This window comes from Mytilus edulis, chromosome 14 (genome assembly GCF_963676685.1).
Source record: "Mytilus edulis chromosome 14, xbMytEdul2.2, whole genome shotgun sequence".
Classification (NCBI taxonomy): Eukaryota; Metazoa; Mollusca; class Bivalvia; order Mytilida; family Mytilidae; genus Mytilus; species Mytilus edulis.
In genome coordinates this window covers 20443135-20470612 of record NC_092357.1, presented here as the reverse complement: position 1 = coordinate 20470612, position 27478 = coordinate 20443135, and the positions used below count along the sequence as shown (strand labels likewise).

The 27478-nt window shown below is 32.4% G+C and overlaps 2 protein-coding genes and 1 long non-coding RNA gene across 3 annotated transcripts in view; 1 reads left to right on the top strand and 2 right to left on the bottom strand.

Moving 5' to 3' along the window:
• The first annotated feature begins 1668 nt into the window (after window positions 1–1668).
• LOC139504528 (acetylcholine receptor subunit beta-like) lies at window positions 1669–17510 on the top strand. The gene is made up of 6 exons (XM_071294633.1): window positions 1669–1855; window positions 6464–6615; window positions 8001–8045; window positions 8647–8762; window positions 14755–15287; window positions 16244–17510. The coding sequence occupies exons 1-6, from the start codon at window positions 1819–1821 to the stop codon at window positions 16618–16620; spliced, it is 1260 nt and encodes a 419-aa protein (XP_071150734.1). The 5' UTR covers window positions 1669–1818; the 3' UTR covers window positions 16621–17510.
• LOC139504532 (uncharacterized) lies at window positions 16742–21764 on the bottom strand. Its single transcript, XR_011659251.1, has 4 exons — window positions 21628–21764; window positions 20174–20263; window positions 18196–18252; window positions 16742–17384 (listed from the first exon to the last, which is right to left on the bottom strand). It is a non-coding gene; the product is annotated as an uncharacterized lncRNA (long non-coding RNA).
• Window positions 21765–25594: 3830 nt separating this feature from the next.
• LOC139504029 (neural cell adhesion molecule 2-like) overlaps window positions 25595–27478 on the bottom strand; it is a 34274-nt gene continuing 32390 nt past the window's right edge. Inside the window, exons 8-9 of the mRNA XM_071294083.1 lie at window positions 26710–27000; window positions 25595–26056 (exon numbers count right to left, since the gene is read on the bottom strand). Of these exons, the coding sequence (XP_071150184.1) occupies window positions 25602–26056; window positions 26710–27000 (746 nt within the window). The 3' untranslated portion in view covers window positions 25595–25601. The remainder of the gene's footprint in view (window positions 26057–26709; window positions 27001–27478) is intronic.

Here is a 27478-nt window from a genome sequence, read left to right as displayed (position 1 = left end):
TGAAACATTTTGTGAAAAGAATTTAATAACTTTTTTATGATTCAATCAATTACCAGAACCACGACTTCAGAAAATACTCATTTCCGGATTTAATAGTCATTTCCTGTCCGTGTGCTGATTCGTTTTTTAGAAAACATATGACGCCGTTTTTTGAAATACGAAAATCGCAAAACAGTAAAAAAAACGTAGTGATCCTCGACAAAAAATCTAAATACCTTAAAACATTCGATAGAACATGCTTTTTTAAATTTGTGTACACAAGTGAATAAAAACTCAACAGTGAAAACCGTAAGCAGTTATTAGTACGAAAACACACCATACGATGATAATGCAAGGAACTTAAGAAAATCCTACACGTTGATCGGTCAATCTGTAACAATATAAAACCCTAAAGCTAGGTTCACACTGCCAATCAGATCAACTCGATCAAGCCCGATCAAAACAAATTACGTGATCGGGAGACTGGTCAGCCTGACTCAATCGACAACGATGTTCGGGATAGTCTACCCTACTCGTCATCGGTCTGACTATCTACCCGAAAGTTTTTGACATTTCTTAAACGTGAAGGTCAAATCCGTAAAACAGACAATTTACATTATTCCTTTGTTATTTGTTGTCTGTGTCTTTTATCTACATTACTGGTACGCCCTCAATATACACAATTATAGTTTAACATTAAAAACATGTAACACAATATTTATACACGCAACTATTCAAACTTTAAACCATTTTACCTTTAATACTCTTTACAATTAAATTGCTTTTAAATATTGTAGTTTAAAATTATTTGATACTTATATGACAAACAATGTAAATAGTATGTTTTAAAATATATAATTTACTAGTGATTTTAACCCCATATCTTTGTCACACGGACTTTTCTTTTTTGGAAACGGATTTGGTTTTTTTATAAGGCAAGTGGACATTTTGCTGCCAAGTTACTATCTCTTTACGTGTATTTTCATCTGCGAATTTAGTATATTTCATCTAAATACAGTCAACTCATTTATACCTCAATAAGAGCTAAACTTTTATAAAAAAAAGAGTTGTAATTCAAAAAGATAAAAACTGAATGATAAATAGATATAAACCAGTCCACAAATGGAATGATAAAAGGCAATGTATTATATTTAATATAAATAAATGTGTACCAGGGAAAATACTTGCACAATTGGTCTAATATTTACAGTGTTTTAATAATATTCTTATCAAAACCATTGATTGGAGGCAAATACGCGAAATTTTGTATTGCATGTTCTTGTAATTTCGTACTTTCACCAAAAATACTAAAAATCTATATTGGAACTTAAAATTTTTAACTTGAACATATCATACTTTGCTTACAATTTGTAATGCCTTTGCATCTATGTCAATACTTTTTTTCTCATCTTTGATTTAGAAGTGCTGATTTTTTTACTTATTTTCCGCAAAATGAATTTGACAGTAAACGTTGATTCCTATATATTATATTTCATAATAGATTATAGAGTTCAAACTTGCGTATCGATACTTGTGTTGCCTACTATATAAACCACTTCAATGTAATTAGTTACTTTATGTAGGACGTTTTTCATTCAAAAATAGTTTTAAAAGACACGATCCGTTTAAAATTTGAATGAAGAGGGTTAGTAAACGGAAACTTAATTAAAGATCCTCTCAACCGACATCGAATTAAAACGAATTTTATTATCAAAAGAACGTATTTTAATTTTTTAATTTTTTGTTATAGGATTTTAATGAACTTTTTCTCTCTAGGACCACATTAAAAGGCTATACTTTGGCATTGATAAATAAAAGAAGAACAACGGAATACTAGCAATGCTTGTGGTAATACCTGTTCTACTATTAACAACAGGTAAGTGATCAATTGATTAACCTTTACAAGAAGGAATGCTTCATCCCTCTTAAAATGTGGGCATACCTTTTATTTCAGTTTATCGGTAATTTGTGGGCTCACCTTATATCTAACAGTGATAAAGTCAGTATCAAAAACAAAAAGTCCTTCATTCCATGAAATTTAGAAAATAATATTGATATCTAACGAGATAAAATGTATCTTACATTCTTAAAACTTTGGTTTGAAGTATGTCCAGTGAACGATAATTTACCGATATTGTCAACATCACGATGTCTACAGGATCGAGTCATTATTATGTTTAGATTGTATTGTATCTATAATATACCTTCCGATTACATTATTTACATAGTATACATTGCGATGTTGAAAATATCGAGTCAAAATCGTGATATTATTGATTGAAAAGTTTGAACCTTAGAATTTCACATCGTTCACATCGTCAACATCGCGAGCTAAGCACGACATCGTTACTATATTGTATACATCGCGATTTTGTCGGCGATGTTGACTATGAAAACATGGTTGCGTTCATTATCGTTGCAACTACATAGGACTACGTAGATTCATGACTATTGAACGTATAGCTTAAATTGAGAATGGAAATGGGAAATGTGTAAAAGAGACAGCAACCCAATAGCTGCTATATAGATTGATAGAATCTAGGCTAGCTACTCGTTCAGTAGACAAAAATCTACGTAGAACTACATGTACGTAAACGTAGCCGCAGCGATATTAAACGCAACCTTGGGTTTATAAGAGCTCTTACAATGTTCGCGATGTATCGTTCCTCTATCTTGTGTTTACATAGCATACATCGCAAAAAGCATACATTGCAATGTTGAGAATAGCAAGTCAACATAGTTTTTATATTGTACATCAAGTCTAATATACCATCGTGTTTACATCGTTCACATTATTGACATCGCGGTGTTGACAAATTGTAGTTGAAAATGATTTGTGTTCTATGAGCCTCATTGATAAGGCAACAGACTCAACTAGCTCCAATATATGGATGAATTTAGTCAGAGCGCGTTGACCGAATATAAAAAATATGGCAAATATGCAACCAATCATAATTCTTTCATTTGTATTTGTTCATCGTAAGTCCAGCATTGGTAAACGCTTCGATTTAAGTTTGACGTCCGTTGCTTCCGTTGATTGGTAATTTACATAAATACGAAGATGTGGTATGCAAATGTGACTACTCTCCACAAGAGACCAAATGATGATGATGATAAATGACTGCTTAACATCCAGCGGCAAATTGATATGCATATTCAGGACGACGAGAACCTGGATATGTGATATGAATACTAACCTTGTTTCGATCCTGACACACTGTAACGATTTGTAACGTGCTAGTTAACAAGGTAACAGTCCACTGAAGGACAAATTGTCATACCCGGATACATTTCACTGACACCGAGCCAACCATTCTATGCTCTTACTCTTTAAAGCGGAGAAGCAACAAATACCAATTTTAAAGTCTATGGTTTGACCCGATCGGGGTTCAAACAAAGATCATCCCGCAGTCGAGGCAAACAATCTACCACCCGACCACTGGGGCGGTGAGACCAATTGACGTATATTTAGCCATTGCATGTCATCGTATGACCTTCAACATTGAACAAAACCTAAATTATTGATATAGAAAAAAAAATGTGATATGATAACCAATCAGACAACTTTTAGCCATAGAACAAATAAAGTAAAAATTAGCAACTTTTTTCACCGTTCGGCTTTGAAAAATGAGCGAACCCCATTCTATTTACTAGGTTTTTTATTTATTAACTACATTGTACTTCAAGTATTGTGAGAATTACTTTGAAAAAAATAAGATTTATAAAAAAGTATACACATATTCTGAATTCACAATACAAAGTTTGTACATATGAGTAATTATTTTCTCTATATTTCTGAAGATATTCTTAAATGTCAAGTAATTATTTACTTTAAATAGTCTACTACACATAAGTTCAGTTAAATGATATGTAATTTTCAATCAATAAAATATTTTCAATTTTCAAATTTTTGCCATAAAAATCATGTCACGCTCTATTTTGTCCCTCACGATTTAAAGAGATAATTGTTACAGGTTTTAATCATCTATGCATTGAAAAAAGTATTTAAGAATTTACAAACAAAACAATATTTTCATTGAAATAAACACTTACAGAATAATATTATACACAGAAATTGAGTTTTAGAAAAATCTGTTGAAAGTACAAAGCTTGTATCTGATAAGAATATATGAGCAAGAGAGGACGAGGTTTTATTTTTAAAATGTGTATACTTAGAGAAGTTTTAAATATAACCATAACGAGAGAAAATATGTGGCCAAAAAAATGTCTATATAAAAAGAATGATGTGGTACAATTGCCAATGACACAACTCTCCACAAGAGACCAAATGACACAGAAATTAACCACTATAGGTCACCGTACGGCCTTCAACAATGACCAAAGCCCATACCGCATAGTCAGCTATAAAAGACCCCAAAATGACAAATGTAAAACAGCTTAAACGAGAAAACTACATGTCACTGCCAAACTTATGTACAAAAAATGAACGAAAAGCAAATATGTTGCACATACAATGTATACAAACGACAACCACTGAATTAAAGGCTCCTGAAATGGGACAGGCACATACATACAGAATGTGGCGGGGTTAAACATGTTAGCGGGATTCCAACCCTCCCCTTAACCTGGGACAGTGGTGTAACATTACAACGTAAGAACGAACTATAACTATCAGTAGAAAAAGACTTCCACTCATCAGATGGATTAAAAATAGAAATACTACGCAGAGTGGACGTGGAAACTCCAAATTTTTCATCATTTTCCGTCAAGTTGTCAGTGTCTCCCCAAAATGTTACCACGTCCAAATTGAACGTTTTTTGCACGGAACGTATGAAATGTAACGTAATTTATATAATTATTTTTTCCATTAACTGAAAATTTAGCATTTTTGTGTCATAAGCTACATATCATTTAACATAATCTGTGTAATAATATATTTTTTGGAGAAATTTTTTAATAATTTCTCTGAAAATGTAATAAATCACCAAGAACATTTTACTTAAATCATATTGTTGTAAACTATGTGCTGATCTTAAAGGCGCATTTGTTTTGATTAATAATAACTTATCGACTTTGGAACCTAGAAACCTAGAAACATGTATGTGCCTGCTAGAACGAATGTTTGTTGTAAGACACCTACATTTTTGTATTTGGGATGATGAAAGTACGGAACGGATAAAAAGACCATAGAATTATTCGCTATTTATAGTTCGAAAACTACAGTTAAAAGCGGTTGATAACATTTATACTTTTAAAGTATTAAACAGATTTGATGCTGGCTGTTTCCACACGATGTACATGCCTAGACTAAGCTACTTGAAATATATATTTTCAATAAGATTATGAGGAAGTTTATTTGTCAAAAATATATAATCAGTCATGTATACAGTCTATTTTTTTCTTAATAAGACGTTAAACATCTTAATGCCAGCTGTCTTAAATACAATGCAAAGCTTTGGCGTTTTGTACAGAAGTCGGATTTAATAATTTTAAAAAACTACGTCGAGTTACCATTACTAAATCGAACTCTGTGCGTAACGTCATATCTCATGACGAAAATAAACTCCGCATCTACATTTACATCTATACGTTGAATTGTTAATCTTGCCCAATACTGAACGTTTCCGGTGGTCTCATGAAAAAGATAAAAAGAGCACAAACAATAAGTAATTATATAATTTAATGTACAACAACACAGATAAGGGAGCAACCATTTCACTTCAAAAGGGGGGTTGACTGAGTCAGATATTTGTTTCGCCCAATACACGAACCTTTTTTTTTTTTTTTGACACTATAAGGTACATGTATGAGGAATCTAGATTCAGAAAACTAACAAAACAATTTTCTACAAAATACTACTTCGGAAACTAAAGACTAACAACAGGAACACACCAACAAACAACTAAAACAGAGGACGGAGTTTCCGTAATAACTACGGGAGGATATCAATGTTCATCTTTGACACAGATATACCACACCAATCAATTATAAATAGATATAGGAAGATGTGGTGGGAGTGCCAATGAGACAACTCTCCATCCAAATAACATTAAAAAAAGTAAACCATTATAGGGTAAGGTATGGCCTTCAACACGGAGCCTTGGCTCACACCGAACAACAAGCTAAGAAGGCCCCAAAATTACCAGTGTAAAACCATTCAAACGGGAAAACCAACGGTCTAATCTATATAAAAACGAGAAACGAGAAACACGTATAAATTACATAAACAAACAACAACTACTGTACGAAGCCTTAATAACGACAAAAAATAAAAAACTATCGAAAGGAAATAATGACTTTAATTATCATGATAGGAAACACAAGCTTTAGAAATTGCCAAATAGAATAGGAGATGTTTACAAAGAAGACAACAACAAGATCAAAGGACAGAAAACAGCCGAACACAGCTAGAAAATTCCACATCCGGAGGCGGGCTTTAACTAGCTTTATATTTGATTACACGTACATTGTAGTTTAAAAAATATCAAATTATGACTGCTATATACTAATTGTCTATTTGTAGCTATTAAAAATGTCGAACCCGCCTATAGTTTTGCATTGGAAGACAATCTGAGATCGTCCCTTGGAATCGGAACAACCTACAATCTTTTTGTCAGACCTTTAGCTCAAGTTAATGTAACTGTGGCGTTAAATATCATTACTCTTAATTCGTTGGTAAGTACACAAAACATTGAATTGTTCTTTATCATGCGATGAATCATTCAACCATACAGATGTACAGATAAAACAAAGACTTAAACGTATAAATGACAAAGACTCCTTGTATCTATCTTCTGTTGCAAGCACACGGTTTTGTGAAATTACTCTTTACATGACAGGTCAATGGGGGGGGGGGGGGGGGGGGTCTCATTGTGGTCTGTGTTTAAGTCAGGTCGATTTAATTTAAATACATTTTTAACGATTGACATGATTTAATTTAAATACATTTTTAACGATTAGCATGTTCAAAAAATGTACAAAATAGATACCAGAATCTATAAGACAATATATATTATGTGTCTTTGAATATCAGGTGTTTTTCCTAGGTTCGAAACAGGAGTATTAAGTCGCTGAAACTCGCATAACCACCTGTTTCTTAGCCTCGTACAAATACAGCTCATATTTACAGACACCAACAGTTCTTGTCTATTTTTCTACCTACTATATATTCTGATATCTTCATTTAATTGTGAGAATAATCGATATCTACACTTCACTAGGGAGATAACCAATTTTAGAAATACAAATATCTTAGATATCTAAGAGGGTGAATAAAATCTTCTATTGATCCGTAGAGGGTCAGTATCGAATCATATAACTTATATTAACAACCACAGGCACTTGTTTCTATCCATGGGAAGTCCACTATCAACGTGTAGTTAGTCGTTAATATACGTTGATAGTGGGGCTTCCCATGGATAGAAACAAGTGCATGTGTTAACAACCCAAAAGTTATCGCTAGTCTGTCGTGTATTTGCATACTATACAGATATCGCTTCAAAGCTTCTATCACTGTCAGTCTATTCGATTTCGCTGTGACATTTGATCGATACACATTTATTGAATACTGTTAGTCCATGAAAGTCGAAATTGAATGTAAAAACTCACACACATGAGATGAGAACTTTGAGGATTTTAGATACAAAGTTCAAGGGGTTTCAATGTCACACAGACATAACATCGGATATTTGTAGATTTGCAAATCATATATAAGAGTAATATAGGGGGGTACCTTTTCGGGACGTCCGGATCGGGTGTTTTTACACTTGGGATTTCGGGATTGATCCTTTCGGGATCCGGGGATTTAATTTCTTTAAATTTGGGACCTCGGGATTTCATAGTTTTAAGCCCGGGATTTCGGGATAACTTAAAGGACCCCTCCGACCCCCCTCCCCCTCCTTATAAATATACTACCACGAATTGATATTATTTGAAAGGGAATTAAATGAAGTGGTTGTGGATGAAAAAAAAGTTAATATGCATTACTGTTATTTCTGTTTTTCATCTAAATATAGTGACTGTCAGATTATTCATGATACACTATCTGTTTTTCGTTTTAGAGTATAAGTGACCAGTCGATGTCAATAGCTGGATATCTAACAATGGTAAGACAGAAATACAGGTGCTCGAAATCAGTTTCCTTCCAATCTGACAGATATCGGAAAATATCTACTATTTGCCCGACTTCAGAAATAAGTAGATGCAATCTTCCTTGTATTAGGCAATCGTATAATTTGTCTGTTCGACATTGAAAAAGTATCTTCTGCCAATATCTACCAACATTTGGTCAAATTCCTAATTTTTATACATTTTTATGGTATTTTATAAGATAAAATTTTGAATAGAAATACGGAATGTGTCAGAGAGACAACAACCTAACCAGAGATCAGCAAACATCCGAAGGCTATCAAAGGGTCTAGATTCATTTGTCTCCTTAACAAAATGTAATAAACGTCACACTAAACTCCCAAATAAACTAAATTTGAACAAAAACACACAAGACTAAAAAGGCCAGAGGCTCCTGACTTTTGACAGATGCAAAAGTGCGGCGGGATCAAATATATTTTGTGAATTCTCAATTCGCCCCTGTACCTCTAACCAATGTACTAGAGTAAACACACAGCAATACATACAGTAAAATTCAGTTTAAAAAATCAATACATTCATAACCTTATCAAGTATCTATGTACTCCGTTTTAATTACAGTTTTGGGATGATCAGAGGTTAGACTGGTCACAAGATGCTACCTATAATACAAATATACCGGCTATTTACAGTAACGAAGAATATATATGGCGACCGGCTCTTATTATTGAAAATTCGTAAGTCAATTCATTGTTTGAAGAAAAGTTTTTTTGTTTCTAACTCAGACTATATTTTAAAGACTTAAAGAATGCGTGACGTTCAGTCGGTACCTCCCATATATAAAACGTGCAAGTTCTGATTTTCGTAATTTAACAAATCTTTTCTATTACAATTATTGAAACTTATATTAAAATAAGTCTCATATCCATTTAATGAAAACAAGATGGTCCGAGAACACAATTATTTCGTAGTGCATTTCTTTTAGAACATAAATGAAAATAAAAAAAATCCCACCAGCGCTTTCTCAAAGAAACTTTTACAGTGTGTTGTACTACTTTTGGGACAAATTATATCAAAATTATAGAAAACTTCATCGCCTCTAACTCAAAATATGGACAATTTTATGTTTAGGGCGTCTTGAAATCTCTGGCAGCTTCCGAAGTACTAATTTTCAACCTTTTTCAGCTGGACCAAATCACTACTTTCCTTTAAAATTCTGGACCCAAATTTTTTTACAGTGTAATTTCACCCTCCCCCCCCTACTTGCAATTTGAGGCATTAAACATGGAGAAATAAATTTGGAAGGGGTATAAAAATTAATGGCAAGTAACCAACTGTCAACACTAGGGACTATCGAAAATCAAGGGACGACAATTGTGGTCTCGGACCAGATTCCCCACAAAAGAAGTCCAGTGGGTAAACTGCAGTTTAAAATAATCATCCTGGGACTTCTCCCGTGTGTCAGAAAACTGTCTTTTACTTTAGTAAGGGTGTTTAATATGCGTAAAGAGGTGTGTTTAAATCCACAACACTGTCCGATAGATTTTCGAAAATTATTTTATCCCACAGGGTGTCAGCATCTCATTAAATTAAAGAACATTTGAAACAAATCCATACTATGGGGTGCATACTAGGTACACTGTGGCGAGACTATATTTCTAAACCTATCTTACAAGTTCCTTTTTTTCAAAGGCAGTTTAAATTCCTCTTTGTCACATATAAAACGAAGATGTGGTGTGATTGCTGAATTACCTTAAAGAACATATATTAAAAAGAAGATACTTAATTATGTCATTCCAAATAAATTAGGTGCTCTACACGCATGGATACATTATCTTTATTTAGAATACATAAGATGTTGTACATTAATTCATTATCTTATTTCGAATACGTAAGATGCTAGATCTTATTCCGAATACGTAAGATGCTAGATCTTATTCCGAATACGTAAGATGCTAGATCTTATTCCGAATACATAAGGTGCTTTACATTGATACATCATCTTATTCCGAATACATGTAGTACTACGTATACATGGTTTTACACTAGTAGTTTTGGGGCCCTTTATAGCTTATTATTCGATGTGAGCCAATGTTCCGTGTTAAAGGCCGTACATTGACCTATAATGGTTTACTGTTTTAAATTGTTATTTGGATGGAGAGTTGTCTCATTGGAACTTACACCACATTACTATATCTACGTGATATACTTCACATTGATACAGTTCCTTATTCCGAATACGTAACATGGTTGCATTAGAGGTAACCGGTGAGATCACGAACCGACGAATAATGACGAACGAACGTATCGGGAGCAGTGATTTTGATATTGAATAAAGCTCATTAAAATCGAATAATCGACTAAAATACCCTTTGACACCTCAAAAAGCTTCCTTTAATAGAAAACAATGATAAAATACGAGCTTTCAAGTATAAGGATGGATATATAAGACTATGTATTTTTAACTTATATATGGGAAGTGCCTATGTACGGATTAAAAAACGAAACAGTACGTATAAATGTATACCTGTGGTGATCACCTTGTACACGTTTAATAGTCACGTGGAATGATAGCATGATTAAATCATGGTTTCAAATTAAACATTATTTTTTGTGATAATTATCCAAGATTAGATTTTTTTCTTCCTTACGTGGACATTAATTGTTTTCTCAAAATTCAGAATCAAAATATATTATTTCCGAAAGAAACAGCATGCCCCGCCCCCTTTTCATGTTTCAATGGTCGGACCGGGGCAAAGTTTTTTTTATTTGTTGCAAGTTTCTTACAAGGGACTATATGGGATTAACCCTTACAAGAAATTTGCAACAAATAATAAGAAAAATCAGTTGACCCCCTCTTATTCCCCGTCTTTTTTCTATATATTAATTTATTTTATATCGCCGTTATATCGGGTATCGATCATGTGTCTTTGAGAAGAGTATAAGGAGGCAACCATTGATTCTGAGGGGGCCGGCCTAGCAGATTTGGTCAATCAGATTTTTATTTAAAAAAAAAAAATCAACTGCTACACGCAAGATTATGTATTACACCAGGTTTTATTTAGGTGGAAGCCAGCATATTTACTACTATTTTTTAATTTATTTACAAAATCTGCCATTTCCGATCCTAGAATCAAAAGGTCGTGCCCTAACCCCCATTTAGTATGCGGTATCGCTGGTATTATTTCAGATATTTGGTCTGGGAAAAAAGAATAGTACGCCTAAAAAAAAGTTGGAATTTATTACGCTGGAATTATACAATTATATCATTATATCTTACTTATTTGATTATTCATCGTTTATTCTGCGAAAGAACAATAGTTTATATGAAGTTTTCTGTTAAGTATTCGGTATTCGTTTTTTCCCCCATTTTTCCCAAAGTACAAAGAGTACAAGGAATTCTCCACTTTTTTTGTTATTTAGCTTATTCTAAACAATGATCCGGAGTAATACACATTGTCAGTTAATTCGTTCTTAAGCTTTGCATGCATATGCACCAAATGAGTGGTCACTTCCTATATAAAAGTATATACAGACGTTCCGCTAGAATTTTTCAACTTGTCAAATACATGGTATGAAATTTAAACCTTATTATATGACAAGGCCGGTGATTTCAGGCCTAATATATGACTAGACGAAAACTATCAAGCAAATCTAAGGGACCAGCCATTTGAATTGAAAATGGGCTGGGGGAAAGGGCATGTTCAATTTTCTCGTCCGCAATTATTTTTGTCTCTTCCATTTCTAGCTAAATTTTTTTCGTTCAGTCTCTTTAAATTTGGAATCAAATTATTTATTTCCGGAATTATTAACACAATGCTGTAAGTGATATGCTATATCTGCAGATAATAAGCCCTTTTTTAGAAAGAGCAGCATACAGCTCTACAATTGATGCCATTTTCCATCTTGGATGACCTATCCTGCCTTTTTATTTCAGCCCCCTACAAATCAAACGGTCGTTCCATACTCTAGGTGCTTGCCAGAATTTTTTTTTTTACAAAACTCAGAATCAAAATATTTTTATCAAAAAATAAAAGACCCGCACCCCACTCCCCTCCCCAACTCCCACCAGAAACTGCTCCGTGACTGACGACATACAAAATAAAAAGAATAAAACAGACAGTACGCGTGTAATTAGTACTGCAACCAGAGTTCATTTTTTAAAACTTTAATGTTCCGGAAGAACACATATCTAAATTATATATCGATGCAAGGAGGAATAACGTGTACAATAAGAAAAGTTTGGTCGTAAAATCCAGAGTGGTCCCATTTTTGTGAAATTGAGGTCAAAAGTCAGACCAAAAAATATCAATATGTCAACTACAAGGACAAAACGGAGAAATTTCCTGATATTTATTCAATAGAATGCTACAAAAAAGGTCCAATCATAAGCATATGCCATAAACGATGTTAAATCTACAAATTTGACTTCTTATATTATGAGCTGCCATTACAAAATGGCGTTGATCTGGAACCTTCTGTTTTTCCCCATTTATGGCATAGCAAAAGAAGAAGTGGCCTTGACCTTTTCACATCCATAAACTTTCACATTGCTTATAATTTTTCACTACAGTATATTACAGAATTATTTTCTACCTATTTACGACCAGACGGAAATTAAAATATAAATAGTATTCTATGATCATTTATAACAATTTATTCAGGAACATTAAACTCGTTAACTTAGGCGTCTTTTTCGAGGTCAGTTGCAGTAAGTACTATGTCAATCTATAAAAAATGCATTTATAATCAAAGCGAGATAATGATAAACACTTAGACATTCTAGCTTGAAATTAATGATCCCGCTTCGTGTCATACGGCAGAGTACGTGATACGTTCGTGATTCGTACGTGATTCGTGATCTCACCGGTTACCTCTATTGATACTTGATCTTATTCCGAATACGTAAGGTGCTCCTATAAAAATAATAATAATAAATTCTTTATTTAACGAAGGTAACTCATTTAACATACAATTGTTAATCTCACACAAGGCCTTCACACACTCATTGATACCTTTTCTTATTTCGAATACGTAAGATGCTTTACATAGATACAATGTACCTTATCTTATTCCGAATACGTAAGATGCATTACATTTGTAAATTATGTTATTTCGAATACGTAAAGTGTTCTACATTGGTACATTATGTTATTTCGAATACGTACATGTACATGTAAGGTGTTCTAAATTGGAACATGATGTTAAATCCAATACGTAAAGTGTATTATGCTATTTCGGATACGTTAAGTGTTCTATACACATGGAAAAAAGTATTGCAACACCTTGAATTTTTAAAGCTTGAAAAATCAGCCTCTTATTTTGGATGGAATATGATGAAATAATTGAAAAATAATATTGAAACATAATTAATGATAACATTGGCATTAAAGCGAACAAAAAAATGTTTGAAATTTTTTTTTATCTTACCACAACTTTGATAACAAAATGAAGTGTTTTTTTTACAAAAAATGCATTTTACAACTTTTACTGTAGTCGAACTTTACAATCTCAGACATTTCCAAAATTAATCTTAAGATGATTGTTCACATCATGGTTGATTGTTATAATTATGTCAAATAATAAGTATTTTGTGCGCAGCCTCCATTCAAACGGATAAGCGCCTTTAAACATCTTCTAATTCCTGCCATAAGTCGACTAATTTGTTGCTTAGGTAACAGCAACCATTCCTGATGAAGGGCATTGTTTATTTTATGACGTGTTTGAACTGGTGTGTCCTTTCGCGCACTTTACGCCCAATAGTGTCCCATATATGATCGATTTGGTTCAAATCCGGGCTACGATCGAGCCAAGGAAGATAAAGAGAATTTCATTGGAACAAAGGATCTTCCTCTACGATACTAATTTCCAACGTTTGCGAGCTCTGCACTACATTGGATACGGGCAACTGTGTGTCTGTCCGTAAGTAAAGGTCCCCGAAATGGTCTTATCGCACGATAACCAGTAGCGATGAGTCGATTTTGAACAGTTCTTGTTTAAAGGCTCCTGTGTGACCACCATTCTCTTTTAAGGATTGTATTGTTTGCAATGGGTTTCCTTTTGACCAACCTTCATTTTGCTTAATTTTCCCTAGCAGATGTTATAGGAGGTCTTCTTGATCTCGGAAGGTCTTTAACATCGTTTGTTGCCCGAGGTTTATTCTCAAAACGACTTATAGTGGAAAGGTGATGAACAACAATACGTGCAATTGTCACAGCGACATACCTGCTTCTCTAATGCTGATAATATGCCATCTTGCTTTAGTTAAGAGTTGTAGATGACCAATTTCAAGGTGTCCATCACATAACTTTATAAAAACTTGTTTATTTAAAGTGTTGAAAACAATGAGGATAAAAATTCTTTTTTATTGTTTACGGATACAGTTGCTGCATGTGCAGATAAGAACTGATCGAGTCGATATTTATTGATTAAATTCAGGTGAGATTTAAATAATGTTTAACTAGTTCGATTTCAACAAATTATATCACAAAAAAATAAAGAGTGTTTTTTTTTTATTTGAATTTCAATTTGGTGTTGCAATATTTTTTGTCCATGTGTATACATTGGTACATTATGTTATTTCAAATACGTTCTACATTGGTACAATTTCTTATTTCGAATACTTTAGGTGTTCTACATTGGTACATTATGTTATTTCGAATACGTTAGGTGTTCTACATCGGTACATTATGTTATTTCGAATACATGTGTACGTTTTGTGTTTTGTAGCGTGCGTGATATTTCGATAGTGAGTGACGCAAATGTCCTGATGAAAGTTCAATCGAGTGGCTCTGTCATTTGGACACCCTCTGGAATATACATTACACACTGTGAGACAGATGTGACATATTATCCTTTCGATACCCAATCATGTGATGTGATTATTACCACGTGGGGTTATACGTCAATAGAGATAGCACTGTATGTTTCGCAGGAAGCTGTTCGTTTGGAATACTACAAGGAGAACGGAGAATGGACATACCAAGGGTTTTCAGCCTTTACGACCTCAAATACTAGAGAGGGTTCTTCTACACCAGAAATAACGTTCACATTAACATTCAAGCGTAGACCGGTGTTCCACGTGTTGAATTCCCTGATTCCAATGGTTCTGTTAGCGTTCCTGAGTTCAATGGTATTCAAATTACCGCCAGATTCGGGAGAAAGGATAGGATATTCTCTAACTGTTCTTCTAGCATACGCTGTCTATCTCACTATTATATCTGATAACATGCCGTCCACATCAAGTTCTACCTCTGTTTTAAGTAAGTATATGTCTAAGAATAAACATCAAGAACTTGTAGCATGCTAATATCCTTTGAAATGCATGTAAGTTTTTAGCATCGCCATTAATGAAAATCGTGTATTTTGTTGGAAATGTTTTTTAAAAGTCATTTAATTAAACACCAGCTATTGTCTTTTTGAATCAGAATTATTGAAACAACAGTGTTTCAAATTAAACCGTGAAGAATGAATATATAGTCAATATATCTTAAATCTTATGAAATTCTTGTATTTGTTTCATAGTTTTTGAAAGGAAAAAACTGACAATGGTAAATGAATGACAAACCTAGACAGAAACATTTCCCGCCAAATTTTCCAATGTCTATATCTTAGAAACAAGGACACGGACCTATAAATTGTTTCTTTGTTTTTTAAGTTCTGTTTTTTTTTTAATTATCAATTTATATCAGACTTGTAAAACGATTTGTTAATTTGAAATAGAGTAGCGTATATCCTAAAAAGAAACACGAATTTTGCAGAAATGTTCTTTCAAATTGTTATTCCAGCTCTTTACCTATTTGCAAGTATTATGTTTCCAATTGGTTGTTGCTATACGAAAATTTTACGATTGACATACTTGGGGAGGCCTGCTACGAATGATTCCGACAACAAATGTAGGTGTTTTATACACCATTGTCTAGATATATCAATCTAGATTCACGGAATAACAAGTTTCAGTTGACAATCTTGAAATAGAAATATAACGGAAATTCGCGACCGGGATGATATTTTAAAAAATGCGAGTTAATTACCCTGTGTTGATGTGTTAAGTTATATAAGAACTTCTTTTTTGATGAGACAAGTGCCTACATGTCTACATGTACCTATATTATTTCTCGCTGCGAGTAGTCATAACTATTTACTGGGCTATGTATTGGATTATCACCAGCGATACGGTTTGAAGTACTATACTTTTCATAAGATATTTTTATTTCAGCTATTTACTTACTGTTTGTCCTAGCTTTGGGTGTACTGTCCGTTATCATAACTATATATGTATTAGATTGTCATCATAAAGACGAACAAATTCCAGTTCCCAAATGGCTTATAAAGATTTCGACTAGCTGCTTGGCAAAATTTGCATGTTGGAAAGATAGTTCATGTTTGTGTGGACGAAAAGTGCAACCATACGGAGAAGCTACAGAAAGTGTACCTGAAACCACCGAAAAGCATTCTGGGGAATTTAATTCATTGACATGGAAAGATATAGGTCAAATATTAGATGGATTTTTCTTGAGATTGTATTTACTTGTTATTTGTTTTATGACATCAATATTGTTCCTAACATTAGTGATTGGATATTACATCAAATAATATGGTACATATTTGTCACTGGTTGTTATGATTATAGTGACAGGAATAATTTGTCTAGTAATTTTTTTTAATATCATTGGAAGTCATACTGTACGTTGTGAAAATCAAATAATAGGATACATTGGCGTTGGTAGTTTATTATATCAAATGAATGAATGCCGGCACATTTTAAATGCCGATGGAAAACAAATTATATTGTATATATAAGCCATGGTAAAAAACAGTACTCACACAGCACAAAATACTCACAAGCAAGGAACAACTATATATATTTCATGTCAATATATACATTGTACTGTCAGTTAACTCTTTGAATAGTTTTACTTAGTCCTAGATAAGTATAAATTTACATACAATATAATATTTCATAATTAAAGTTTTAGTATGAGGACAAATTACAGTCCTGTGGAAACAAATGATAGACGATATTGCTTACTAAATGTAGTTACATTTGTAGATGTGTCCAAATGTATTATTAACCGATTCTGTTAGAATCCATCAGTGATAACAATAAAGAAATTTGAACAATAAAATTAATAATCTACGATGGCAATTAAATTTATGTTCATTATTACATTTTGATAGTCCTCATCACACTGTTAAACATCCGCCACATCATATGATAGGTTTCTTCATTCGAATATCAATTTACACATATGTCAGTAAGTTTATGACATTTATGCCTTATAGCATGATTCTAGGAAGAATCACCAAGGTAAATATAGGTACAACAGACTGTATGCCATGAAGACCAACCGAACCATCTGAAAAAGTAGAAAAAGTCGTATCAAAATTGTACTGTTTAGTTCGAACCAACATGTGTTTGATAACTCATTTAAAAATTTTAAATTACAAATGTATGTTATATAATTAAAACTCATTTCAACATTCGTCATTTGTGTTAATTTTGAGGAATACACACAAAACTTTCAATTTAATTGTGATAAACTGGTACATTGTATGCATTGGTCTGGTGCCCTGTCGGGATTTTGTGATACAATGGTATCTATGATTCTTAATAACTATATCAGTTTATGTTTTTGTAATTTTGTATTTTTATTGATAATGATTCTCTCTTGCATACAAATGTTTTTCTACCCTTCTCGGGCAGAAAAATGAATATTTTTTTTAGCCAAATTCTATATAATACTACACAAAAAATCAGGAGAAAACAGGAACTAATTACAGAAGGTTCCGCTCGCACAATGACATGTCCATGTTTTAGAGAACCTCATAATCAACCATACCCTAAATTCTTCAGAAACTACATTTAACCACAACGTCAACGTGTTACAGATATAACGGACTATGATAAACTGTTGATAATAGAAATTACATTTAAATTTTTTTAAAGTATTGTTATATTTGTGCAAGCAACGACTTATTTCACTTTTGCGTAAAAGCTAGACAAAGAAATATCTATGATTTACATCTGCCTATAACACATGGTTTCCAATATTTGAAGAAGAAAAAATGTTGACGAATAAGTAAATAAACAAGTTTGAATATGCGACCTGTATTTTTCAAAATGATAATATGAAAAAGGCAATACTTCAAAGAAGCATTTCATCGCACCTGATTTAATGACCAATCCGGCAGTTTTGTTGATCAAACCTGTAGTATCTTTGATCACTGAAATAAATGTACAATGTATTAACCGATGCGAATGTAACTTCCATCTGACTTTCGGGGCACCTTGTGTTATAAAGGTTCAGCCACAGTGTTATATTGGGTTCGTGTTGCTCATTCCTTAATGAACTTTGTACATTAACGCTTGTTTGTTGTTTTACTGTGTTTTGTTTGTCGTGGCGTTGTCAGATTTAATCAAAGTATGGTTTTTTATTGTGAATTTCGATATTGTTTGTTTCTAAACTCCATAGAAAAATACATAGAGGTGTTAGAATTATTTTTACATTATATTTGATAGAATCGGGACAATTTCTAGGTTGATTGGGATATAAATTGATTGTTGTTTGTGATATAGAAGAAAAAAATAAATGCTTAATTCAGACGGAGAGACGGTCTCCTCGTGCATCTGATATATAAAAAAAACACATACATAAAAATTATATATTAATTACAAATTTGACTAAAATCGAAAAAGTTCATTTTACATTTTACGAAGTGAAGGTACACAATATAGCATACGTCTATGTAGGAAATTGTATTTTAGTTCTACTATTTATACTATAAAACAACTTTTTTAGTTTAATTTCATCCTATATAGAATCCAAACTCTGACTTGTTGAAAAACCCGATTCCGATCAGTTTTAGATTTCGCTAAGTGAACTTTTTTCATCACTTTGCGTCCGGTGTTCGTCGTCGTTAGCTTTTACAAAAATATTCTCCTCTGAAATTACTGGGCCAAATTCAACCAAACTTGGCCACAATCATCATTGGGGTATCTAGTTTAAAAAATATGTGGCGTGACCCGGCCAACCAACCAAGATGGCCGCCATTGCTAAAAAAAGAACATAGGGGTAAAATGTAGTGTTTGGCTTATAACTCTGAAACCAAAGCATTGATAGCAAATCTGACATGAGGTTTAATTGTTTATCAGGTCAACATCTATCTGCACTGAAATTGTCAGACGAATCGGACAACCCGTTGTTGGGTTGCTGCTCTGGAATTGCAATTTTAAGGAAATTATACCGTTTTTGGGCTATTATCTTGAATATTATTATAGATAGAGATAAATTGTAAACAGCAATAATGTTCAGCAAATAAGTCTGCATGACCGAAATGGTCAGTTGACCTCTTTAGGAGTTATTGCCCTTTATACTCAATTTTTAACCATTTTTCGTAAATCCTTGTAATCTATTACAAAAATCTTCTCCTCTGAAACTACTGGGCTAAATTAATCCAAACTTGGCCACAATCATCTTTAGGGTATCTAGTTTAACAAATCAAGATGGCCGCCATGGCTAAAAATAGAACATAGGGGTGAAATGTAGATTTTGGCTTATATCTCTGAAACCAAAGCATTTAGAGCAAATCTGACATGGGGTTAAATTTTTTATCAGGTCAAGATCTATCTGCCCTGAAATTGTCAGACAAATCGGACAACCTGTTGTTGGATTGCTGCTCCCGAACTATTAATTTTAAGGACATTTTGACGATTTTGGTTATTATCTTGAATATTATTATAGATAGCGATAAACTGTAAACAGCGATAATATTCAGCAAAATAAGATCTACAAATAAGTCAACATGACCAAAATTGTCAATTGACCCCTTAAGGAGTTATTGCCCTTTATAGTCAATTTTCATAAATTTTTGTTAATTTTTGTAAATTTTTAGGAAATATTTTCCACTGTAATTACTGGGCCAAGTTCATTATAGATAAAAATAATTGTAGCAACAAGAATGTTCATTAAAGAAAGATCTACAAAACAAACGCATTACCATCACCAAAACACCATTTTGTCATGAATGTATCTGTGTCCATTGTTAATATGCACAAAGAGCGACACAGGCTCTTGAGAGCCTCTAGTTTAGTGTAATCAGTGTTTTAAGATTTGTGTTGTGAAGGATTCGTTAAATTAATTCTTACATTTTGTTGACGGGTTGCCTTTACCATCGCGGTACTTCTCTAAACAGTTGTTATATGAACAGAAATGGTTTTCTTGGAAACTACAATTGTCTAAATTAAACATGTTAAATAAAAAAGCATTATTAAAATAAACATTAGAATGTCGTTATTCAGACCAGGAAAAAATGTATTTTACAACAAATTTTCCAGCTTGTTGTTGTTAAAAGCCGTACTGTGTTGTTTTGTCTTTGTCATGTTGGTCTATTGTGGAGAGCTGTCTCATTGCCACTCATACCATTTCTTCTTATTTCTATAAAACAATCGACTTCAAACAGTGACGTTAGAGTTATTCTTTTGAAAGTGTACGAACGCCATCATGAATAGGTTGACTTTATTGGAATACCTGTTTCACCTTTGACGGATATGCTCCAGATGTTGTAACCTCAATTCCGTCGTCGTGATCTCGAATTTGGTATTACCGAAATAGACTAGTCAGTTTACTAACAATCTTTTTCAATTCTAAAACGGTAATTTTGATCTAAACTCTCACATACAATCTGAACAATAAGATCAAAATTAATATAAAAATGGCAATGGCGGGTGCCACATGTAGAGTGTGATCTGCCTCATTTTCTGTAGCACCTGCAATTGACTTGGGATTTTGAGTAATTTGTTTCGCTCAGCATTTTTAAAACTTGCTTGTTATGTTTTATCTGCCGTTTTTGTTGTTATTGTATCCGTTATGTTTTGATTTGTGTAAGTGTTTAACCATCAACTACTACAACATATCAAAACCACAATGAGATATATAAAGATAAAGAATTTTCTTTGCCACTACACACCACCAAGGTATGTAACCGATTCCTTTAGCTAATAATGTGATTTCCGTATTTATTAGTAACCATGTACGTAGTTTGCAAAATTTTCAGGTGGTCGTTTGTTAAATGACTTGTCTGCTAAAGAACTGAAAAATGTTTTCGCTTACTATCTTTTTATTACGTTGCATTTAAAAGCAAGAGCAAATACTGGTAGGCCCTGAGTATAATAATATGATTGTGTCCAGCTACGTATCTTCCTGTATGCCTTTACCATTTTATTAGATGTTAAAAATTTTGAAACTCTAGTTCAACGCATTTGTCTAGTTCCACCACGATTTATGTTCAGGGACGTACATATATATTTATAAGGAATTTCCAACTTGACATAGAACCCAAATCCATAATCATTGCAACTTGTATGGAACATATTACATATAGTTTAAATTTCATTATAAATTTGACATGAATCCTAGAAATAACTGTTTCGATAAAACAAAAAAAATGGCAAGGTCAATAATTCATCTCAAGTTATTAAACGTAGCGTGTAACCAATTACGTTAATGCTTATACTTTGTATAGATCAACAACGATTGCCAGAACACCGTTTATCTTTAAGAGAAAGGCTCATACTTAACAGAACTTTTATCTAAAACTTACGATTTAGCTCTGTTCCAACCCTAATGAAATTCACCAGGGTAAATACACAAATAAATAAAAAAGTTTTCATTTTACTATTTTCTATATGATAAATTTCATGTGAAAAGTTTGTTTTCTATTTTTAACCACTGGTCGGGAAGTATTTAACATTAACGGATTATATTGAACTTTGAAATATACGGAACAATTACTGTGTATTTAAATGTATGTTTCAATGATCTGTTTCGAAAAGGAAATGGAACATTATATCAATAACCTTCCATTTCATTTTGTGCCTTTTAAGTTTTAGTAAATAAATGACGTATAGCCTCATCAGTGAATATATAAAGCAAAATTATATCCGGGTGAAATTTGATCCGGAGGAAAAAAATGTCACAGTAGTTGTTGTTATATTTTTATCCGGAGGAAAATATTTCCCTGCGATATTTTATCCTTTGCCGTGAAATTCTATCTGGGTAGTTAACTTTTTGAATAGTTATTAGAAAAAACTCATCCTTTACAAATACTATGAAATGATCATAGTGTGTTTTGAATTAAAGCTAAATTGTTAAAAAAAAAATGTATTATAATGGGAAATAATTTCACTAATTTTCATTGAAAAAATTTCCTGAAATATTTAAGTGAATACCATTCTTTTGAAAAGAAAATTATCCTGAAACATAAGAAAGAAAACCAGAAGTAATATCAAAGATCGTAGTTGTGAAATAAAATCATGATTACATAAGGTGTAAGTGAAATACATGTAAACGTGAGTTGTTTTCAGATCTCAGTACAAATATAAATTAAAAAGTAAAGGTAGAAGTATAGTTGCATTACTACTGTTAACAGTAATGGAAGAATTTGATTATGATGATATTTTTAACTATAGAAATAGTTTTGTCTGGGGACAAAGATGTAGTTGTTGATTATATGAAAATAAGATAAATCATAGCATAACAGTATATTCGAACAAAAGCAATTTAAACAGATGAATAGTATTTATCTGTGAAATGTTATCTGTCTTATTAAATCATGTTGTAAGTCCTTTTTTCTATATAAATGAATATATAAAAAATAAGGTTCAAGGAAAAATTTCACTATGAAATAGATTCAGGAATATATTATATTAATATCTTTAAAAGATAAATTGCTCATAATTAACTCCCTTTGATAAATCATGCAAATTTGTTCTACCTTTGTGAAACATTTTATAAATATAGTCAGGTATATTTTGATTGCGAGTAACTTACATAGTAGTTAATGGGACTCTATTTCACAAGGTTCTGTGAAATATGGTACGTCAAATATATACCAGTACATACTATCCGCATAACACAGATAGATTCCCACTCTTCTATAAAAAAATCTACCTGTGAAATACCATGTCTGGAAAAAAATTACTGTGACAAATTATCCCCAGGATAAAATATCACAGAGGAAGAAATAAACCGTTACAAGTACACATCACATATTTAATCCAAAATTGTAATGCGAAGCAATTATTCAATAATCAAATTGTAAAACAGAAATACATATCAGGGAAAGAATGCCACTAGCAAACACTGCTTTCCCTGCGAGACGTTGAACTCATCCGTTTTTGACCCCAATATGCGCGGTGTAACTGACTACCGCTTTTTTGTTTGTATGTTTGTGTTTGACTAAAGTTTTCTTGTTTCTAATGCTTTTAATTGTAATGCCCGTTTACATCTTCTAATCTAGATTTTCGGTAATCGTGTTGTCTTCCATTCGAACAAATAGAATAAACATAAACCTTTACGTTTGCTTTCGCTTGAACAAGACCGAAATGATCCAAAAGCAAAACATCATCATTATTCTGATGGTAAGTATACTTGTTTTTCCAAATATTATCCCAAATACCAAATATAGTTTTTGACCCTCTACATTTATTTAAAAACATGTTCCTTGAAAAAAAATTTCTTAATAGGTATTTAGAAACATTTAAAGAAAAAATGAAATGTCCGATATACGCTAGTTTATCTATTTCAATAAGAAGTACAATAATGAGGATTGAAACTCATCATAATAATTAAAATGATAAGTCTGGTACCTCTATAACTTTGGTGAGTTTCTTTATCATTTGCTCATAGTCAATACATGAGCGGCAGACTAAAGCTAGCACTTTTTGCACCAACTAAATGTATTGGCGTTTATCATGTTCATATAAATTTTGTAAAGGAAGTACACCACTAATTCATGGTCCCATTACTTTCTATGTTAAATTCCTCCATTTCAAGCAGGCACACCTCTTCCATTTTAAGTTCATTTTTAAAATTTGGTGCAGTTTTTTTGATATGCAAAATTATAAGTCCAAAAGTGTTCTACAATGGTCACCAGTCCTTCAGCTTTTAAATACATAAATATTCTACACATTTTGAAAGTTACACTCATGCGTAAGAACTGTTTTGTGTTAAATATGTACTACTTTTTGGTATGTGCTTTCTGGCTGGGCCCGAATTAGTGGTGTTACACCTATAACAGAACCAAACTTGTTATATTGATTTGAGAATCACTTTATTTCATTCTATGATCTATTCTAAGCAATAAACAACATATAAAGCTTTAGTCCAAATACTATTTTACTAATTTTAAGCTCAAATTGGAATGGTAGTAATATATGAGTTATTCAAAGAAAACTGCATATGGATATTATATATTGGTCAATAATGTACTTTTTTGTTCTTAATATAATATTGTTTTATTTATCAATTTCTATTAGGAAAGTTATGTGCTCACCAATATTCATATTTTTATCACAGGTTCTTCATTAAAAAAAATATGTTAGTCCAATCATAAAGACATAATTGAGAATATTGTCCCCCCTTTTTTCTTCAAATTGGAAAAGGGACTTTTTTTTTGGTGTAAACCATACTTCTGTGGTAAAATATAGATTATTTAGAGCAATTTATATATCCCTCAGCTAGATAACTTGCTAAACTGGTTCAAAATTGCATGTACAGTGAGATTTTGAAATTCTTATATGAGCATATACCATTTACCTAGATTGTAAAAGGCTACCATAAGAAAAACAATAAAACTTGATAAATCATAGGATTATTTGATCAAGAACTTTTGTGTACCATACACAAGTCATAATATACATGTTGTATTGATTTCAATCACAAATAATGCAAACAAAAGAACTTGGAGTCAAGTCTTAACTGCATGCATGTTGTGTGACCATAAAAGGCTAAACTACCTAAGTATGCCAATTTAAGAGCTTACATTTCCCATAAACAGAATGGTTCACCAAAACAAGATTATTATACATGATTACTAACATCAAATTTGACTTATTTTCATTGGAATAGGTACAACTTCTAAAAATTACATTTCTGATGATTCTCTGTAATAGGAAGAACACCACTAATTCATGGTCCCATTGCTTTCTATGTTAAATTCCTCCATTTCAAGCAGGCACACCTCTTTAATTTTAAGTTCAAATAAAGTGGCAGTCATTGCATGTCAAAGCAACATTTTATGGTGATTTGTACTGAAAAAATCAACATACCTTTAATGGCATATAAGAAAGGACTGGTTCCCGGAACTTCGGGTGTACCAAAACAGGTACTTCAGATCTGACAAACAGACAAGATGTACCCTCTTTTTAAAATTTGGTTCAGTTTTTTTGATATTCAAAATTATAAGTCCAAAAGTGTTCTACAAAGATCACTTATCTAGTCCTTCAGCTTTCATTTGATGCCAAAAATACATAAATATTCTACATATTTTGAAAGTTACACTCATGCGTAGGAACTATTTTGTGTTAAATATGTACTACTTTTTGGTATGTGCTTTCTGGCCGGGTCCGAATTAGTGGTGTTACACCTAAGATATTTGGGTATATTTTGAAGAAACTGTAAAAAAAAAAAAAGAATATCTTCAAAATTATCATGAAAACTATTAAAATTGAATCATCAAAAAAACAAGTAATATTTATTTACTTGATAATAATAAACAAGATGCTAAACATCAAATCATTGATTAAGTTCGTCGTATGGTAGAGGAGGTTCTGGATTATCAGTTAACTGTTCATATGAGTTGACAATGACGTCTTTTGTAAACGTGTGATTTTCATCAATGTCATTTTCACTGCTTTCGCTGTTTGACGACGAAACGTTCTGCTGATGACTAACGCTGTTCTCTGTACCTAAGGAATCTATTGGTTGCTCATACTCACTGTCAATGTTTGTTTCTAGTATGCCACAACTACCCGATGTTTCTACATTATGTATATTTATCATTTGTTCTTCGTCTATGTCTTCATATTGACCCTCTTCTATATTGTAAGTCTGAGTAGAACTGTGATTCATCTTGATATTACTGCGCAAACTTCTTGTATATGCACACGCAGTAACCACAATAATCAATAACACAATCACTAAAGCAGATCCGGTCAAAATGCTATAGAATGGAACATGTGTGCGCTCCTCTAAAAAAAAACATATCTTTATGTTTCAATATTTAAAGCAAATACAAATTAAACAAACAAAACATATAATTAAGTAAGATGTAATTAGGAAGTGTTATTTTTAATTAATTTGCAAAGACCAACATCTATCAGTTAAGGCGAAGTTCACATAATTGAGCTGGTAATAAAACACACATACATGTGGATTGACCTCTATTTAAATAACGTTGATGCCTTTCCTATTTGCTAAGTCATGAGTTTTATGATTCTGCGTGAATTATTGCTTTTCATATCATAAAGATGCTTGGCTATTTTAGGAATTTAAGGTGTACGTAGAGTATTGCTTTTTTTTCATGTGGCATACAGTAGATCGATAATGACCCCACATATAATAGTTAAATATCTATTTCACAAGCAAACATGATATTCTTATTAAAGTGTAAAAAATGTGTAGTTCAATGTTCATTAATGTGCAAATTATTATAAGTATAAGCAAATGTGTAACCAATACGTTAAATTTATTTCTTAAAAACATAAATAGTACAGTTTGATACACTACATGGTATTAGTTTTAGGATACGGCTTTTACAGAATCAAATAAGTTTTCACCTATATCATTGGTTTTTTTTTATCTTACGCTGGATATGTATGTATAAACAGAAAAAAAAACTTACGATTAATTGTTACAAACATTTCATCAGTTTTATTGCTATCCCCGATTCTATTTCGAGCAAAAATTCTAAAGTTGTACGATCGACCATAGTTCAGATTGTGAACTGTCCAGGAAGCTCCCGAATTGGTTGTAGTATTAAATGCCTGCACTTCAATCCACACTGTACTGTCCTCGTCTCGATATTCTATAAAAAAGCATTGTTGAAATCCACCATTGAAGTTTGGAGTCCATTCGATTTTCACGTCATTTACAACAGGCTTCAATGAAACGTCTACAGGCGTATCAGGGGGGCCTACAATATGATACTTATTATGTTATATTCGTAATTAAGTCTTTAAATGAGAAACTATATGTAACTGCAGCTGTGAACATGCTACATATATAGAATAAAAACCTTGCATAGGTGGTACTCAACATAGATTGTCCTTTTAGAATGGCGAAATGTTTATTTTATAAGATATTTATAGCACCTTTTACTATCATGTAAACCAGTCGTGTGATATGAAACAAAAAAAATACTACAAAGTGAGCACCATTTCCGACCGATGTCTTGCAAACATATTTACGACGTATTCAGTAGTATTCAATTTCCATGTATTGTTTTGTCCTGCTCAAGATGATGTACTCAATTTGACAAATACTGTATTTTAGTGTGACGAACGAAGATCAAATATTTGAACATTAAGCCTCAATATAAACATTTGAAAAGTATTTGAACAGAGAAAACATTCATTAAAAAAAAAAAATTAAATGCAAATCATAAGGAAAGG